Raw genomic sequence first — 20,246 nt, 5'->3', positions numbered from 1 at the left:
GGGGGGGCTGCACACTTTTAATCACTTTCGAAATTTCAGCCAAATGCGTTACTCGAATCAAAAGTTATTAACAATAGAACCGTGAGGGATTCCTTTGTGTTTCTGACTCACCTTAACTATAAGGCGGCGACCGCCACCCTATAATATATATGTATATATATATATTTATATATATATGTTTTATTTTTTTATTTTTTATTTTTTTTATTTATATAGATCTTTAGGATAGTCCATTTGTTCCAAGTCACACATTCCACAACCCCACCTAGTAGCCATTGCTGGAAGTTAACTCCAGTTCTGAGCCACATCAGCAAGGCATTGTGGGTATGCAAATTAGCCAAATGCAAGCCTTTTTCTCCAGGAAATTGTCTGTGTCTAAGAAGACAGTGCTACTTTATACATAGCTTAATGAACACAAGACAGGCCTTTTGCAAGGCTGTCAGGATAACTACATACCTGGTTTCACTCTTATATATAAGCGTGAACCGCAGTTGCCCAAAGCGCCTCTTTCTTTGCTTTTTGCTTGCACGTTGTGCTGTGCAGTGCCCACCTGTGAGCAGCGACTCAAGCTCTTTTCTCATGTGATGGCTTTGTTTATTTTGCGTTCCTTGCTCATGGGAATGCACAGGTGTGGGCAAGCAGTAAACAAGAGGATTTTTTTAATGGAATTGGTCGTCCGTGCTACAGTGAGCTTTCCTTTTGTTCCGGGTTTTTATACCCGTGCTTTCACGGTATGTCACTTTGCTTGGCTGAGTATTTCCAGGGAACAAACATGAACAGAGGTTCTCTATTCACCTTGGGGCATTTGGTGTTAAGAGCTGGGGAGGTACAGTGCCTGATTTAAAAGCAGAGGCATAGTCAGGGTAGGGCTTGAGCGGGCAAGGCCTGCCCAAAGTCTGGAAAAGCCCACTCAGCAGCGCTGTGTGGGCATTTACAGATGTTAATGTCACTGCGGTGGGCCCAAATACATTAGCTTCCGTCCCCACCTGTTAGACAATCCTGGTTACGCCTCTATTTGAAAAGGATGTTTCTCATTAATCTTTCGCACCTTACAAATATCTCCACTTTTCCATCCATTTTCTCAGGCACCCATAACTGTCTTGGGGTTGCACATTATTGTGCAACTTTTGAATATATGTATGTTTGAATTCAATATTGCTAAGGATGCATTGAATATTTGTTTAAAGCTAGCACTGCGTCATCGCTGTTTGGCTTTTTTTTTCTCTGTCAGTATCACATACCATTTTTTCAGAAGATTATTGGCATACCGGAAATCCGTTGCCATTATGGACTCAGCAATGCCAGTAGCGAACCATGTTAAATTGGCAGATTTAGCTTTTGAGGTAAGTGTCAATACACTATCTAGCGCAAGCAACCAAGTCCCTTCCACCACTGTCACATCTACCTTGGACACATTAAAATGGCTGGAGAAATTACAATGTAAGGTGTTGTCTAAAAGGTGGGAATTCACAGTTTAAGAAAAGTATGTTGAAATTAAATTGATTTTCGAAGGACTCCGCATTATGACATTCGCCAGCTATCAGCATAAGAACAGGGGCATTTTAAAGGAGTGGGAATTGGCACTCACAGAACACCCACATTACATGTTACGCACTTTGATCAAGTGTGCCAAATTATACGACACACCAATTACTGATGAAATCGCTGAACTCACAGCACATCTTGAAAAGGAACAGGACCATCACATGGTCAAGTCTTTTAGATTCAAATTGAATGAGAAATTACAGTGGTATCAGGATGAAATTTGACAGAAGAAAATCAGAACATTTCAACAGCATCAAGCAGATTTTAATATGATCAGGAAATACACTTTTGTCAAAATGTATGACTCTTTGTATATGTTGCCTACTCAGATCCCAGTAAGCACGGTTACAAAAATCTCCACCTCCTGAATATTCTGATGTCAGCACTGTGTAAGATGGCAGTACTCAGGTTCTACTACTCTCAATAAAGGCAAACATGATTATTGAGAACTGTGCAGTTTGAACTTATTACGGGTTTCTATAACGTCTCTAAACTTGACTGTTTGAAATTATCTCAACATCATAGAACGCCGTAAGATAAAGAAACTATCAACCAATCCAGTGCCACTGTGACACAGGCTCAACACCCACACTGTGAATATTTAGAAGAAATGTGCATGATTTACAACGAGAAAGAAAAACTCAAAAAGCTTACAAAAGAGAAATTCAGAATCAGACGGGGCAGACAGAGGCAGAGGAAGAACGAAGACCAGAGGCAGGGGACAGCCAACAAGAGGCAGAAATCAAACACAGATTTGGACACAATCACAGAAATAAACTTAGTAAACATGGGTCTAACCAAAAAAGTCAGTAATTTGACTGATGTTAAAGTTGAAGATTGTACCAGAAAATTACTTGAATTAAGACTATCTTTTGTCCCAGAGCATAACATTGATAAACTGGAAACACTTATTCATATTTTTAGTTCTGCTGGAAATAACATCTGTGTAAGTCCTTTACTAATTCCATCGAACTGACTACCCTACTTTACTGTATGTTCAACATCTTAGCATCAGAGAAATGGAAGCTCTGACATGTTTTATAGACTTGAATTCTGAATCCAATACACACGAAAGTGCTTTTGAATTTTCGGATTAAGAATATGTAGATTTCTGTCATCATAGTCAACTTTAGACATAAATCATACTTCACTCCTCCCTTTATTGATGATAGGCTTATCCTACAATTTGAGAACAGTGTCAAATCTGATGTGTCCAAAATCAATTGGTTCCAATCTTCTACCAATATATCACACAGTGATGTGACTCTTCTCAAAACTCTTAAATCTAATCATAACCTGCAAATAAAACCAGTGGATAAGGGAGGTAATGTGATGATTTGGAGAAGAAGTTATTATGAGAAAGAAGCTTAAAAATATCTCGAAGATGGTCTATGTTATCAGAAATTGACTAGTGACCCAACTTATACATTTCTTGCCTCACTAAAGTTTCCTTTGGTCAAATGGTATGGAGAAGGCATTCTTTATAGAGATGAATATCAATTTGTATGCATCAAACATTGTACTATTGCCACCCTATACCTTTTTCCCAAAATTCAGAAGAATATGACAGAACCCCCTGGCAGACTGATTGTCAGCTCTATTGGTTCTCTAACTGAACCCATGTCTAGTTTTATTGTTTTTTTTCTGATTCCTTTGGTGACCAGCTTACCTTCCTATTTCAGGGATACTGTTGATGTTCTCAACCAATTACAAGATATCCCTTGGGAAGATCTGTTTATTCTGGTGACTTTAGATGTCACCTCTCTGCATACAGTCATTAAACATGTTGATAGCATCAAAGCAGCACAATTCTTTTTGAGGAACATATCTGCAACTTTTACCTGACACAATGTTATGCTTTTGGAAATGATTTAATTTGTATTAGAACATAACTATTTTATTTTCAATGAGGATATTTACAACCTACTGGTATGGCTATGGGCACCATGCTTGCCTCTTTTTATGCCAACCTGCTAATGGGTTACTGAAATGAAGTATATGTCCTCTATGATCGTCTCATCAAATGGATGGGCAATATTGCATCTGGCTGAGATACATCGATGATCTGTTTTGGCAGGGTAGTTTGGAGGATCTTCATTTTTTTTTAAATTTCTTCAAGTAAACAATTTAACAATTTAAATCTCAAATTTACTAGGAACTTCTGCAATCAAAATATCAAATTCTTCAATCTGAAAATCTTGGTCATTCATGAGTTAATTCATACTCAGAGGTACGAGGAACAAAAACATACAGCTGGCAATTCTATCTTACAAGCGCATTCTTGTCATCCAGAGAGTAACATCACCAACATCCCTTATGCAGAATTTCTCAGGGCAAAAAAAGATTGTTCCTTTACCATTAATTTTGAAGCAACATGTGCAGATATGAGCCCGAGATTTCTCCAAAGAGGCCATTATTAAGATACTATCAGGAAAGCTGAAATTAAAACCCACAACCGTATTAGACAGGACCTTTTGAAGTAAAACAATATGTCTTCTAATGTTTCCCAAAGTATCAGATTTGTCATCACATATGTTATTCAGGCCAAACAAATGTATAATATTGTTAACGAACACCAGCATATGTTATTAAAAGATGAGGACCTGAAATCCTGTTAATCTAATAAAGCACAGATTACATATAAACCTGCTAGAAACAGTGGAGATTTAGTTACTAGTAGTCATATTGATGTTCTTAAACATCCAACTGGCTTCAACCCCAAGTGGGTTGCTTTCCTTGTGGCTCTTGTAGCATCTGTAAATCCATCAATTACATGATAGTATATAATATGATATACATCATTTATAACACGCATGTACACAAGTGTTTAAAGACAGTAGCTTCAAAGTCAAAGGGAACAAATGGCGGAACCACATTACCAGTCAAATTGATTGTAATTCTGATTATGTTGTTTATGGTTTAGTATGTCCCTACAAAAAAATGTTTACATAAGCAGCATAAAAAGAAAGATCAAACTATGACTTATGGAACTTTTTAGAGTGATTAATCATTTGATGAGAAGTATCCTGTTGCTGTTCATTTTGCTGAATTTTGTAACCACGACAAATCCCTCCCTAAATGGATTGGGTTGGCACTAATACAATTGCATCCACATAAAGTAATAGGGAATTGACTCTTCATAGGACAGAAAAAAAGATGGTTCTAAGGATTATCACCAAAATACCAAATGGTTGGAACACCAGTAAAGGCTGATATGTGTTTCTGTAATTGCACTTTTTCTCCCCCAATTCTAAATATGTATGAAAGTTCCTTTGGGATTTTTGTAAGCAATTGTGTTAGGTAGTTGTCTTTTAATGTAATTTGTAGAAGTATGTATTTGTCAGGTGATTCTGACAGTCTAAGGTTGATATACATTGGGATATTGTGCAGTATTAGTTTGGAGTGTGTTAATTGAACATATTTTTTATGTACCAAGCTGTGGCTATTTTCTTCTTTTTAGTCAGTTATTCTTTGCAATATATTAGTTCTTTTATTGACTATCTTTCTAGCCAAATTAGTAATGTAAATTTGCTTGTACTTCACAATAATGTGCAAGTCACTTGACCAATACGGTTGGATTTTCTGCCTTTGAATTAACTATGAAGGCAATGTTTTGTCACTAACATGCCTCAAGTTATGTGGCTGCTATTTGGTCATTGCACCTTTATTGCATTAGTCACTCTAGAGTTCGAATTGACCACTATGGTTCGATTTTTGTCTCTCAAAATGATTTTGGAGGCACCTTTTTGTCCACCAAATATATTTGGAAATGTACTGCTGCTAATTAGTGAATGCACTTTAACTGCACTTATCATTTTACTGGCCAATTTTCATATGTTGCACTAATGTTATTTCTATTTTTCACTGAAACTACAAGTTCATACCATATATTCTGGCTAATGTGGTTTTCTTTTAAATGGGGTTAAAAGGCCAGTCCTGTTTTGTTGTTTTTTAACTCTCCATTTCAATCTGTGGCACACAGGAACTGTCAGTGGCTTTCCTTTTGCTTTCAATCAATCTTTAAATAAAAGCTCTTTTTTCGTGAACCACAGTTTCCCAAAGCATCTATTTCTTTGTCATTTGCTGGCATGTTGTGCTGTGCAGTGCTCACCTCTGTGCAGCGACTCTGCTCTTTTCCCGTGTGGTGGATATATATCTTTATATATATGTATATTCATTGAAAAAATGTTTGTTAAAGGGACTTACGGTTGCAAGGTAAAATTGAAACGAAAGACATTCACCAGTTTTGGAAAGTTACGCAACCATAACTCGCACCTTTTCCATGCTCGGCTAAAACTAACACCCAGGACATCAAAGATGACATCACAAATGGCATCATTGATGAGACTGTAACCGTAATCAGTATTTTTTCCCCTTTCAAGCATGTCCCGATTTTGAACAGTTTTGGATTCCTCGAGATTTTGCCCCTTCATGAGGAAATCCCTTAAAACATTACACAAACATGCAAAGTAGGGTCTATAATATTTTTGCAAACTTGTGTGTGGATTCGTCAAACGGCATCAAAGTTATAAGCCATCCAAAACCTTTGGGCCCCCCTCTAATTTTGCTCCCTCTTGAACAAACGGCACCACTTTGCAACAACATTCAAAGTCAGCTCTATATTTTTATTGCAACGTTCTGTGTTTTGTTGAACTGCACCAAAGATAGAAGCCTTCTAATAACTGATCTTCCCCAACCCTGTTAAACACACAAAGGCATGGAAGTCCTCAAACATTTGTCAAGTTTGCGAACATCACAGCAATGTCCCCGAATATCTGAGATGTTCACTGACATCAGAGAAAAAAAGAATACAATTTTTGCTTTTTCTGGACATATCCCATCCCATCCTCATCACCCCTCACCTTACAGTGATTGTTTAATTTGTTTGACAAATGTAATGTGTTTTTTAAAATGTTTTTAATGAAATGCTCACAGACTAAAGGCACAGATTGCAAATCGAAGATGATGTCCATTTCAAACCTTTTGACATACGTCAAAATTTTTAATTGACCAATTAGTGCCACGTATGATGTCCGCGAAAATAAAGCGTCTCCGTTTCTGGTCCAGAGGCATCCGCAGACACCGAACCAGAAAGTGAGCTCACGGACCGGACAGAGATATCCCTATTTTATTTGGATCTACTTTTTGGCCATTTAAAAAACATAAATAACTTGATGGATTAATACCAAAGTTGCAAAAGCACACTTACGGGACCAGGCTGCCACTCCTCATACAAGTTTGATGCAAATCTGTCCAGTGGTTTGGGCTGTGGCTGAAAGCAAAAAATGTTTCCATTCATGTCTATCTGGATTTCAAAGGTTTTGGGAGCCCACCTATAACTTTTCACTCCTTTGACAAACCTTTGCAAAATAATTCAGAGTTGGCTCTATACATTTTTTGCAAAGTTTTGTGAGGATTTGTTGAATGGCGCCACAGATATAAGCCACCCAAAACGTTTTCTTCCTATGGTAAGAGCAATTTAACCATAACGACATGGTCTCTACCGAAGACCCTCTAAAAAAAGAATATATATGCCCCTACTCAGGAGAGCCAAATTGTTGGTTTTCCCCCTTCCTCCCCTGCCACTGTGGGATTTACACTATGTAATTGGAAGGGTGAGTTGGTTCCTGGCTACCTGTATGACTACAGCAACCAGAATTCCCTGAGGCCACAGTTGGTATTAACTGCCAACACCTTTTACTTTACTTTACTTTACTTGAATGCATTTATATAGCGCAGCCATAGACCTGAAGGTGTGAGGCGCTACATGACATATACAACGAGTAACAAGAAGAGTAGAGGAACCGGTATGCAGCGCCACAAAAAGTGATATTCCAGAGAAGCTCAGAGTTATTTAGTTGAAAAGATGAGTCTTCAATCTTTTCTTGAATATTTCTAATGAATCAATAGATCTCATATCCAGTGGCAGAGCATTCCAAGCCCTTGGTTCAATGGAGAAGAAGGCTGAGTTGGCTACTCTGGCAGTATGGCACTTTGGTTCAAACAGGAGGTACTGATTATTCGACCTTAGTGTTCTCATATTATTTCCCGTAGTAAGAAGCTGTTGCAAATATCCAGGCATATTGCCAGATCTACATTTGTGTACGACAGTCAGGGTTCTAAAGAGAGATCTAGATGCTATGGGCAGCCAGTGGAGCTCTCTTCTTGCCGTCGTAACATGATCTCTGTGTTTAAGTTTCATGACGGCTCTAATAGCCCCATTTTGACATATTTGCAACCTATTACAGTCAGACGTATTACGTCCCATGAGAAGGCTAGAGCAATAATCTATTTTTCAGCCTACTATTGCTCTAGCAATGGTCTCTGCATTTTCCTGAGATATAAGATGCATTAGATGCGCTGAGAGTTTAATGTAGTATGAGCATGACGATACCAGAGTACTGACATGCTCTTTCATAGTCATATGTTGGTCAAAGATCACTCCCAGTGTTTTCACTTTTTTTAGGGGCTTAATAGATTCTTCCTCCATCTGGAAGTTATCATATTGTGGACCGAGTTTGTTTATAGTGTGTGGAGAGCCTATGACAAGCAGTTCAGTTTTTGATTTATTCAAGGCCAACTTATTGTGGACCATCCAGGTTTCAATTAAAGTAAAGACTCTGTTGGTGGCCAGTTCGTCTGAACTGTGAGAACCAGAAAGTGGGATGACACATTGAGTGTCATCCGCATAGTTGGTGAATATTATGTTCTCGTGATCAAGCATTGCGAACAGAGGAGCCGTGAAGATATTATAAAAACAGGGGGAGGTACAAGCACCCTGGGGAACACCACAGGTTGTTATAACAGGCTCAGATTCAGCAGCGCCGCAAAAAACTCTATCACGATTATTAAGAAACGATAGGACTCATTTGCATGCAAGAGGGGAGAAATTGGCTACTTCGCACAACCTGGTGGCCATGATATCATGGTCCACCAGGTTGAAAGCGCAGAGAGATCGAGTAACATAAGTAATGACGCTTTCTTACTATCCATACTGGCCATTAGCTTAGACTTGAGTTCAAGGAGCGCGGTCTCGGTAACGAAGCCGACCCGGAATCCAGACTGATGGTAATTTAGGACAGGATAAGTCTTTAAATGGTCTGCAATTTGTATGTAGGTCACACAATCAAGGATTTTGAGTAAGTACGCTGTGTTGGTAATAGGTCCATAAATGTTTGGCATATCGACTGTAAGCCCATTTTTTTTTTTTAAATTGGCATAACCCATGACTTCTTAAGTTCCTGAGGGACTGTGCCAGTAGATATAGAAGTGTTAACAAATTGGCAGATAGTCATTAAAGAATGGGCACAGGTTGTGATTATCATGGTAGTATGAATAACATTTTTACATTTTGTGGGCTTAAGTTGATTGATAATAATAGTTTCTAATTCCTTTTCTGTTATGGTGGATAGATTAAATGTTGGAATGATCGGTGACCTGTGATAGGACCAATCCGCAGACTTACACTTAGTGCATTTTAAGTTGTTGCTTTTCTGTAGTATGTTTTTCTTGATGGTATCTAGTTTTTGTACATAGCTTGCTGCATAACATTGCACCAAGTAACATCATCAGTGACAGATCTTTCTGGAATGATGTAGTTGGTTCTTTCTTGTTCTTTCAGTATGCGGAAGAGCTCTTTTGTATTGTGCTGAGCATTTTGGATTCTATCATTAAAGAAACTATATTTTTCTTTTAAAATGGCCTTTTTGTAAATGGAAACAGAAGCTTTATATTTACTGAGAAGCAACGGTGTGTGTTATACTTCTTCCATGTGTGATAAGATTTAATGGCTAATGACTTCAGGGATTGAAGCTCCGACGTAAACCATATATTGTGTTTAATTTCGGGTTTTATCGATTTCATTTTTATAGGTGCTAACATTTTTGCAACACCTTCTAGGTTAGAAGAGATCCTTTTTGCTAGATCTTCCGGGGTGTCAATTATAGAAGTGGACATGGTATTAAGTATAGATTGCAGTTTATTCATCTTGATGTTTTTTAGGTTCCGATGCAAAGTTTTAGTGGGATTTTGACATTTACGTTTGATGGGAGGATCTACCAACATATCAAAATTCACAAAAAAGTGGTCAGACGAGGGACATGGTGATACCAGTATATTATTGATGTTAATTTCATGACTGGCTAACAAGTCCAAAGGGTGACCCATACTGTGTGTAGACTCTTGGATACGTTGAATAAAGCCTAGTTCATACAGAGCTTTTTGCAATTCAAGAGCAATCTTATCATCCTTGTGGTTAAACCATAAGTTAAAATCTCCCATAAGCAGATATTTCGTGTTTGCCTTAAGAGAGGCAAGCAAGAAGCTTAAAAGATTTTTCATGAAATCAGCCGTGATGTGGGGTGGTTTATATAACAGGAGAATGTTTAGGGTGCTCTCTGCGCTCAGACTAGTCTTAATGCAAAGAGAATCCACACCCTACATTATAAAATCGTTGCTTTCCCAAAAGTTACGAGTTAGCTTGTATATAAAAGTGACACCGCCTCCCTTGCCGTCTTTTCTATCACATCTGATCATTCCATAGCCTGATGGAATGGCTAGATTAAGAGAAGGGCCAGCTGCTATGTGTGCCCAAGTTTCTGTAATAGCGCCTGAAGATTGCAAGAGGCATGAAAGCGCTTGGAGGAGATCAACTGGACTGTGGAAGGTACACCCAGCTGGGAACCAGAGTGTGACCCTCCCCCCTTTTCTTTTAAAAAAAAATCATATATATATATGTGTGTGTATTGTATATATACATAATTATTGATATATCACAATATTACACATGAGGTTTCCTTGACACATTTACGGAGTCTAAATCATTCTAGTTCACAGTAAAGCATTCTTATCCATGCTTGCTTGAAAAATTAGAATTTCCTGGAATGCGGACAAAAACATGCAGACACTCACAATAGAATCACGCAAATAATATACCATCAACATGCAATATGAAATCCAAGTAAAATACAACAGGTTCGCATTTTATTTTACATGTTTCACAATGGTTTCATTGTCAGAAATATTTCTTTTCCTTGTCAATTTTCTACGTTCACAAAATGTATAGAATATTTGTTTTGCTTTTTACAAAAAAAAATACATGTATGTACCCACTGTGGGTGCAGGAAAATGTTGCACGTGACATCACACACAGAGAGGCTCCTTCACAAGTCTGGGAGACTATTGCAATCTCATTTAAATAAAAAAGAAAACAAATCAGTACTCCATTTTTAAACAAAAAAATAATAATACTTTCTTAAAATATAAATAGGTGCACGGAAACGTTGTGACCTGCACGGTCCCCGGAGAGCGGTTTCTAAGATGGAGGTTCACTTTTCTGTGTCGATGGGAAGGTCCACAGAGATAGCACTGGAGCTAGAAATGCAGAAGGGAAAGTGGAGAAAAGGACCTGCTCTCCATTGCATCTCACAGTAGTGTCTACCCTTGCTACCTTGAGCCGGTCATCAGCTGAGCCCCACTTCATTTCAGCAGGACCTTCAGCTTTTCAGCCATCGGCCCTGCGTATTTTTGCCTTTCTCTTCCAACAATCTGAAAATTCTCCAGCACTGGTGCCGGGCAAATTAATCTGCCTGATGAAAAGGCTTGACTCTTGTATTAGTAAATGGAATATGTGGGTGGCCTGAAAGTAATGCAAATGTGCCAGTACTGTAACTGATCCTTCACAATGTTAGTTACAAATGCTTTCTATTGGATCCTTTGGATGTCATGTGGGAGGGGGCGGGGACATTTGATTCTCATTGCATCCTGCAATTAGTTATTATTGTTAAATTTTGTCTCTTGATTTTAGGGTATCACTACATATTATCCCCACCAAAAAAATCGTATATATGGTCATCTGGAACGGCCATATGGAATATTTATTGGGGGGATAATTTTTAGGGTTCTTGGGAGCGGAGGTTGCGGGGGTGTCCTCTGCTCCTTTAAAAATAATGCGGAGGTTGCGGGGGTGTCCCTGACAGGTTCCATGCCTTAATATCACCTAAAAAATATGGTGATATTTTTGTATGGCAATATTTTTGCAGGGATACCATTTAAGCAGTAAATGTTCCCTCATGTTTTATGCTGATCAGTTATATCATTATTATTATTATTATTATTATTATTATTATTATTATTTTTATTATTATTATTATTATTATTTTTATAATTATATAACACACGCCTAGCTCAGAAGCAGCAGAGCTCTGTACAGCAGGATTAGGGTGACAGTAAAAAGCAAGATTGTGAACGGGCGCAATATGCATTCCAACATCAAAAACCCTCCTGCCACCTCTGGCTCCTGTAGAAGCCATTTGCTTTTGGTCGGGAGGAATTTCCACCAGTCACTGTGGAAGGTTTAAGACCATAGGTATGTGCAACAACGGGTGTATGTTCACTGTGCTGGGCACAGCACCGGATGCCCTGTGTCTAAAAGGTGAGTTTTCAATGTCACATTACATTAATGGGGTGTTACCAGGTCATATACGGGTGCTTCATGGGACATGCCTGGTGTCAGTTGTAACTAATAAACAAGCATTGGTTTGGATTGGGGGTTCCCCATTTTGGTGTAACCTTCCCGGTTTATAGCATCAAACTTACTTTTTGATATAGCACAAGAGTTCCTGGGTCTCCTTTAAACAGTTACTGAGGGTCATATAGGTCAATAGTGGCCTTAAAGATCTCATTTTTTGTTCCAATATTATTGACTTTTTAGAATCCTTTGAAAGTGGTGCTCCATTTTTTGAGGTACACTTTTTGACCTGTAAAATAAGGGGCACACTATAATGCCAGGGGCTCAGCTATAACTCTTCCTTATCTCACCATTGATCCATCCTGCGTTTGCCAGGTTCAAGGACAATCCCCCAATTGTTGCTTGATTGTCCTCCCAATACACTCAGGCAGGACTACATGTCCTCCTGTGACCCTATCCGCTGCTTAGGTTTGAAGGGAGATGGATCGAAGAGCACAGTAGCCTGGCTGCCATCTCACACCGATCCCCGGCATACCCCATGCTTCCCTACAGTTTCCTCATTGAGTTGCCACGGTTGCTACCATTTGATCCAATTTGAGGGTCTGTAGCTCTTCTCCCAGGATCTAGAGCTAGCTACAGAACCAGATAGAGTTTCCCGAAGGGCGCCACCAGCGGCCTTGGGATACCCTGTTGCATTTAATTGACTTTCACACACCACTGAGAGGGAAATACGACATTGAGTAGGACAAACAACAAAACACGCATTTAAGGAAGAAATAATTGCAGTGGGGTGAAGGCTGAGCGAGGAACTTGACTTTTATTTAACACATACAAACATTAATTTTTACGTGCTTTTAGATTGACCTCTAGTACATTATACGTTTTGAAGATTTGTTTTGACTAAATATTAGACAGGGCCACTGTACAGCAATGTGCTTTGAAAATGTGGGGGGGGGGAGGGGCAGCCTAACTCAAGGGAAACGTTGAAAGGGATGCCCTAAGGCTATCCACGAGAGAAGTGGGTCAACAGAGAGAAAGGGGCACACATCGATGCTGGCATAGTTTATTAGGATTAAACTTGCCATATTATGTTATTTATAATGCGCTTAATACCCAGATGTTTCTAAGCGCGGACCGGGGATCGAACCTGTGGTGCTGCGTGTCGTCTTGTTTCCAAGGCGATCACATTGCCCCTGAGCTACAATGTTCTGCTATAATAGGTGCTATGTTCTATGATAATAACACTGCTTTTAATAGCCACTTCTCATGGTGGTGAGGGATCTATTTAAGAGGGTGGGGACAACCCCATGAGAGCTTTTGAACTGGAGTGTTTTGTTTATTTTACTTGTGAGGTTAATTTCAGTGTACTGTCACTATGGAAGTTGTTTTGGGGAGCTCGATGTTGCCGGGTTCTAGTCGGGCTTGTGGAGATAGTAAAAGGCCATGCTAATGCTACTTTCAATGTATAATTGTGGGAATTGTTGCTTTCAAGACTGTGAGGAAACGGGTTGATACATACTCCTAGTCCTACACTCTTTCCTTGTTGTCATGGTTTCCTCCGTCCTGTTGCTTGTGTGAGGTGCACAGTATTTCATTCCATTTTTTTTCCTGTGAAATGTTAATATTTATTTTTTTTGTTTGTTTTGTGCGTAGGACAGGATGACTTGTGCAGCGTTTTAACATATTTTGGAGTTCATTTTTGTAATTATTGTTTTTTAATGTCTGTTCATCATTTTGTGGTTTTTGAGAGTCTTTCTTTTCTTCCAATAAATAATTGGTTTAAAAATATAGCTTTGCCATATGGGTTGTTGCACAGCACAAGAGTGTTTTGCTGTGGTAATTACACCAACTCACCTTGCCCCTTTCACTGCCTGTGGTGAAGAGCCAGGTTACTGCCCTTTTGCCTGGTATTTAAGGGTGGGTGCAGGACAAGGGGATATTTTAATGGGATTTTAGGGTTTGGGGTGGTGGTGAGGTGGAGGGACCCCCAAATAAATCCCACAAAGAAATGTGGTGATATGGCCCAGGTGGTGAGTTGTCCCTGATCTATCTCCATAGCCTAAGATTATTTTTCAAAAAGGACGTTGTCCATTCAAAAGAAAAATGGCCACGGTGACATACAGTGGTGAAAAATATGTGCTGTGGCCCCACAACAACATTTGACCGGCAGTGGCACAGCTGATTGATCCGTTGACGTTGGCACTGAACGACTGGTGCACAATTCAGTCGTTGCAGTGGTCAGTTGATGCAAATGTAATTTATGTACTGATCAGTTAGGGCAAATGCCTTTGCAACACTGTCCTGGATTGGTGCAAATTAGCTTGTCCCTGGTACACAATTGACTGACACCACTGCACTTCATGCAGTCTGGCTACCGGGGACCACACCTGATCATCCACCTCGGTGCCAGTTGTGTGTGCAGCAACAGTTCAGCGACAGTGCAACAACAGCCCAAGTCCAACTGGTTTCGCTGAACTCCGGTGCTCATCAAAGACCTTTGGCAACACTGGTCTGAAGTACATGCTGGGCTTTGCCCACTGTTGTTACTTTTTTCATCTTCAGTACGTGGTTCAAGCGAGATACAACTGGTAACTCATTTCACACTGCGCCGAGAGATACAGAGGAAAAACCGAACCAAAGCAAATCCGGATTTTAGCCCGAGAGCTGCTTCAAGAAGTTCACAACTTCAATAGCAAAGCACCCAATTCAATGAGATTCAAATTGGATACAACTGTATTTTGCAGGGAATGTATTAAGTGATTTAAAGGCCTGGGGAAGGTTATTTTGGGGATTTATAGAGACAACTGTGATTTCAAGGTGGATAGGTAATAGAACAGGTGAACTGCATTAGCCTTACCTTGGACACCAATGAAAGACCCATTTCTATCACCTGTTGCCCAACAGGTCAATGTTTTCTGCTTGATTTTCCGGTTGCTAATGGTTAGGCCTCTGGTACTGCTTCTGTTGACAAACCCTCAACTCTTTTACCATTTTAATCAGCGCTGGTGCAAGGATTGATGTCGGCCCGGGTGCATTGCCATTGTGGCCACCCTGGTGCTTGCTGTGGGGCCAGCTCTGCTGATTCTAGCCTGAATAGCCACTCTCCCAGTTGCCCAACTGTTGGCACCCTATGTGGCAACCTGGTAGTGCCTTGCCTTTGTTCCAGAGACTCAAACACAAAAAAATGCCGAAATGTGAGCAGGACTTCCTCTCTCTCCCCCCGGCACTCCGCCCCCCCCCCCATCTGAGATACATTCACAGCAACGTTTCACAACTCCAAATTCAGTGTCTTTTACGTGCAGTGTGTCATTGACTTAGGTTAAGTTGTTAGTATCTTTATTGAATTTTTTGGCCAACTCAGAAGTTAAATACACAAATATGACATTGCTCTTGGTTCGTAGAAGATGAAAATGACTCCTTATTTTTCTTGTGGTCGGTCTTCTTCGTTCTTCCCTTGGTCCCTTTCCCTCCCCGCTTGGCAAAATGCATGACATGAGGGTGCACAAAGACACTTTTTCTCCACTTGTAGTAAAAAGGCTGAAACCTAATTTGCTTTGGTGCTTTCTGGTGTTTTATATATACATATTGGGTTTTCTTTAACATAAACTCCTTATATGACAAAACAACAAAACAAAAACAAATTGACTTAGTTAATATAAATGTTCTTTACAATATATATTTCTTGTTCACTCTAAAGGGCATTTTTCTGTGAGGGTTGCACGGCGTTTCTCGACCGCCTCCTGGGGCTTCTCTTGTGCAGTCTGCGTCTGTAAGTGGAAGCTGTGGGCAAATGGAAACACACATATAATCAGATTGTAGGTTTCCAGTTATCAATGTAAAATCATTGCTTTTAGTTCAAACAAATATGTGCAGGAAAAGGTGCTCAATGCTATCAGGGGGTATTGATCTGAACAAAATACCTTCGGGTCTGGCGCACGTTACAAATAAATAAACAAACAAAATAGAAGCCCCCGTGCTTGACATGAGCATTACACTATATTTCGATAGTTCCACCTCTTTCAAGCAGCCACATTACAATATATTTTAACATTTGCACTTATGAAACGGAGGACGAAATTTAAAAACTGCATTTGGAGTATTTGTCCGTATGGCCTGTCACAACCTCTGTGGTCACTGAGCTCGTGTTGGTAGAGAGCTGCACTTATCTCCCACCCAAGAGGGGTCAGAGTTCAATAGATGTTCCATAAAAGTCAGGCCTGCATCTGCCACCTGATTTTGCATAGATGGTTTAATTGTGGCTCCTTGCACTTGCAGCTGTGACTTTCCTCATCTGAAAAGCCCTGGACTCCAGCGAGAGACTCCCTAACCTAATGGGATCCTTAGTTGCTAATTTTGGTAGAATCCTTAGCAGCAATCCCCCCTCCTCTTGGCACTCATTGATTACTGATGATATGATAGGTTATTTATAACGCACTTAATACCCAGAAGGTTCTACGCGCAGACCCGGGGATCGCTCCGAGTTGTCTTGCTTCCAAGGTGAGCATGTTGCCCATGAGCTATCCTCCCGAGATGGGGGGGGATTGTTGTACGTGTACATAAGGAGGTATCCAGAGCGAGTAATGGTTTTGGAGCAAAATACATGTGATTGTCCCCGAAATATATATATTTTTCACATATGTGCATGATTGTCTTGAAAGCATCAGTGTCATTGACCATAAGCAGTCAGATATCAGCTTTTGAACTGTCTGTCTGATATATAGAGAGAGAGTGTCCTAGACCCAGCCTTATGGGCAGGCTTTCATTCCCTATTAAGGTTTATCAAATCAGATGTTTTAATAATATTGGAGGTCACCCGAGTTTATGTTTTGGCCGACATATTTCTGAAATGCCTGTAAATAGATGTACGAGGGTAAATATAGAGGATGTCGATACAAGCATTATGCTTCTATGCCAGTTCTACACATGGTACAAGCTGAAGGCTGTCAATATCCTTTGTTTTATACCTTTACTTCTACTTTTCAATCTTGAAAACGTTTTGATTGCTATATCATGTGGGTCATTCACTTGTGAAAATACTCGATGTATGCATGTATTTTTTGAGAATCGCTGACCATTTCATTTAGAGGGTGTGATTACATGAAGGGATTGGTGCACATTTTAACAAGCGCCAACATGGCCCACCGATTGCAGCCTTGCTCATGTCATGTATAGAGAGTGCCAACACAAAGGAAGGACTGTGATTGAACAGAAGGCTACCATAGATTTGTGATGAATAACGGGGCAATCCTGATGTGATCAAGCAACTTATTTTGCGTTGTGAAACGTGTCATACCTCTGCTTACTTGTCAGTCCCTGGCACGGGGATTTTGTACTAAAATAATCTGTACCTACGAACTTGGATGCGTTCGCGCCTTAAATTTGGACGAGGTTGGGGAGTGCACTTGCAAGGTGGTTGTGCACCTCTTCTTGGCTATTTGATGCGTATAGGGCTGATTTCATTGACTAAGCTAAATTAGTAGCTACATTTACTAATGAGCTAAAGAAATAGTGTAAGTAGCACTTAAGCCATTTTTTGGTTCAAAGGTAAGTAAAACTATTTTTAGCTTAGTAAATCAGCCACATATACGTGATCTAGTGCTCAGTTGAGCGTGAAACACGTTGTAAGCTTGTCGAGCCCATAGGCGTCCTGCCTCTGTTTGTTTTGCTGTTTCCCCAGCCATTTGCTCTGCACATTATGTGCAGTTTTTTTCATTAAATGACTTCCTATTATCCCGTGTGAGCTGCGTTTCTTTTCCTTCCCTTCTGGGATTGCAGGATTTTACTGGGTCCACGGAGAGTGTGGTCCCTCCCCTCTCCTCTTTTTTATTCAATATATATATATATATATATATATATATATATATATATATATATATATATATATATATATATATGTTTTGTCATGGTCCATCAGTTTGGAGTACCATCTCATAATGGACATTCAGCACTGGGGGGTCTTCAAAATTTCCCAAATTTCTAACCTATCAACTTGTTGGTTGACCTAAATTAACGTTCTCCCTGCTCCTTTTATTAAAAAAGTTCTATCTATCTTTTATTTATCTCTTTTTCAGAGATTCTTTTTGAAATGTGTGAACAATGTCTTTAGAAACAGTGCTTTCTTGGCATCACATGTGTTCCCATTGCAAAGGAAAGCTATGGCGTGTGTGAAAATACTGATGTCATTGTTAATGGCTACTTGTAGAAAGGTAATTGTGGAGTGTGGCAACAATGTTAAGTCATGGATCAATGGTGTTGAAATGGAGAAATTCACAAATCAAAGAGATGGTTACGTACGATCTATGCAGGCTATCCTGGGTTCTTCCCAGTTCCCGCTTGGTTGACACCGGACTGTTGGCAAATGCCGCTGCAAGTATCCTTGGTGACACTGGTACCTCACCAGTGAGTTTATTTCATAACGGTCCTTCTTTTTCCCAAAAGCTTGGGCGTTGTCTACGTTTGGTGGATCACCACAAGCAACTGCCAGATATCAAAGAAAAGGGACAACATAGTGAAAATGCATCACAAAAGGTAAGAGATAACAACTTCCACAAATAAAATGTGTTTTTCATGGTAAGGCGTATAAGGAAAAATGAACATTTCTACATTTCCTGGCCCGGGAATACAACACAGACAGCAAAATGCATTGGTTTAAATACATTTAACTCCATGGTACACATCAGTCCCAACACCACAAAGCTCTGGGAAAGAGGTTGAGTGGGAGTCTGTTTATTGATACTTTGCAAGAGCTAATTAAAATCAATGCACCTCTTTTAATTACTGTAAATGCTGAGTACATATGGGACCATGTTTCAAATGTTTGGACAGGGATAAGTGAAATGTTTTATGGTATTAGAATTAGGGCAAAAATTGCCTGAGTGCAAACAAGCATATTCTTCCAATGTCTTTCTGCTAGAAGACATTGGGGCTCATTACGAATATGGTGGTAACAGGATTACTGCCGCTTTTCCGGCTCCGCCATACTATAAGTCTGTCCCTGGAGTGGGGGATATACCCCAGCATCAAGCTGGAGGTAACTCCTCCTACTGTCAGTTGACAAAATTGGCAAAATCGGTGGAATTACTGCAGCAGTAATTCTGTCAAAATCTCCAATGGAGTCCCACATTATTGGGGACTAACCCTGCCACCACCACTTGTAATTCAGCTGTAAATCCACCAGACCAAGTGGCGGTCATGGTAATTCCATTGGGTGGTATTCCAGCGGATTTACTGTCGGAATACCACCCAATTGGTAATAAGGCTGAATGTTTGCTCTAATGTTAATAATCAACAGTATTGGAACTAGTGAAAACATCGCCCTTGTGCCAAAATGCATTGAATTCCAACATTGTTTGTACCAGGGCATTTTTTTCTAATGCTAATAATGTCCAAAGCTTCTTTAATATGGGCTGTGGCATTGGACCAAGAAAGATAGCTGTCAAATATTTAATATGTACAAAATGGAAGGAAAGTAGGACAAGCCATAGGACTCAACCCCAGGGACATCATTTGGGGGTTGCCAGGTGTCGCAGCCACAAACTCTGGGGTCTCCCTGGCTACCCCTGCAATCTCCCTTGCTATCCCTGTATTTTTCTTTTTTTTGTTAGTTTTTTAAACGGAAGCTCCTGGGTATGGATTAGTAGCCCCCATCAGCCCCTGCAGTGCACTCCATGCCCCATCCCAGTCGTCACCCATGAGGGTGAAGGCTGGGCTGGGGCTTGTAGCCCGAGAAGGAAGTGCTCAGTAGAGGTTGGAGTTGACTGTGACATGTTGCACGTGTCATGTGCCAAATTCAGCCCCAACCCCTTCTCCTCTGGCTTCCTCGCAGCTCATATACAGGAACCGGGAAGCTCTCCTAGCTTCCTGGTTCCTGTTTGTGAGCAGCACAGAGGAGCTGAGGGTGGCCTGGAGTGATGGACTGAAGCTGGAAAAACAGGTAAGAAGGCTTTAAAAAAAATGTGATGTTTATTTTGCATGTGTGAAGTTCATGTCAGATGTATTTATGTGCTAAGGGTCAGTGACTGATTGATGCATGAGCGGGAATCTGATAGTGTGTTTTGTAATGTTCTGGGTGGGGCGGTGTGTGCCTGTGTAGATAATGCAGTCAGAATGGATGTAAACGAAGGTATATGAGTAAGTGACTGGTGGGTGAATGAGTATGAATGTTATGGTGTGTTTCAGTGTTCTGGATGGGTATGTGTCAGTGTGGAGAATGCAGTGTGAGTGGATGTGAGAG

At 40.1% G+C, this 20,246-nt stretch overlaps 1 protein-coding gene across 1 annotated transcript in view; it reads right to left on the bottom strand.

Annotated features, from left to right (window-relative positions):
* Positions 1-10,505: 10,505 nt before the first annotated feature.
* The window catches only part of ACAN (aggrecan), a 234,340-nt gene continuing 224,599 nt past the window's right edge, over positions 10,506-20,246 (bottom strand). The window contains exons 17-18 of the mRNA XM_069624296.1: positions 18,308-18,490; positions 10,506-15,793 (exon numbers count right to left, since the gene is read on the bottom strand). Coding sequence (XP_069480397.1) covers positions 15,705-15,793; positions 18,308-18,490 — 272 coding nt within the window. The 3' untranslated portion in view covers positions 10,506-15,704. The remainder of the gene's footprint in view (positions 15,794-18,307; positions 18,491-20,246) is intronic.

The sequence above is a fragment of the Ambystoma mexicanum genome, chromosome 11 (genome assembly GCF_040938575.1).
Source record: "Ambystoma mexicanum isolate Mex_15411 chromosome 11, UKY_AmexF1_1, whole genome shotgun sequence".
NCBI classification, from domain to species: Eukaryota; Metazoa; Chordata; class Amphibia; order Caudata; family Ambystomatidae; genus Ambystoma; species Ambystoma mexicanum.
Note: the sequence above shows the minus strand (reverse complement) of the source record. Positions and strands in the feature narration are given on the sequence as shown.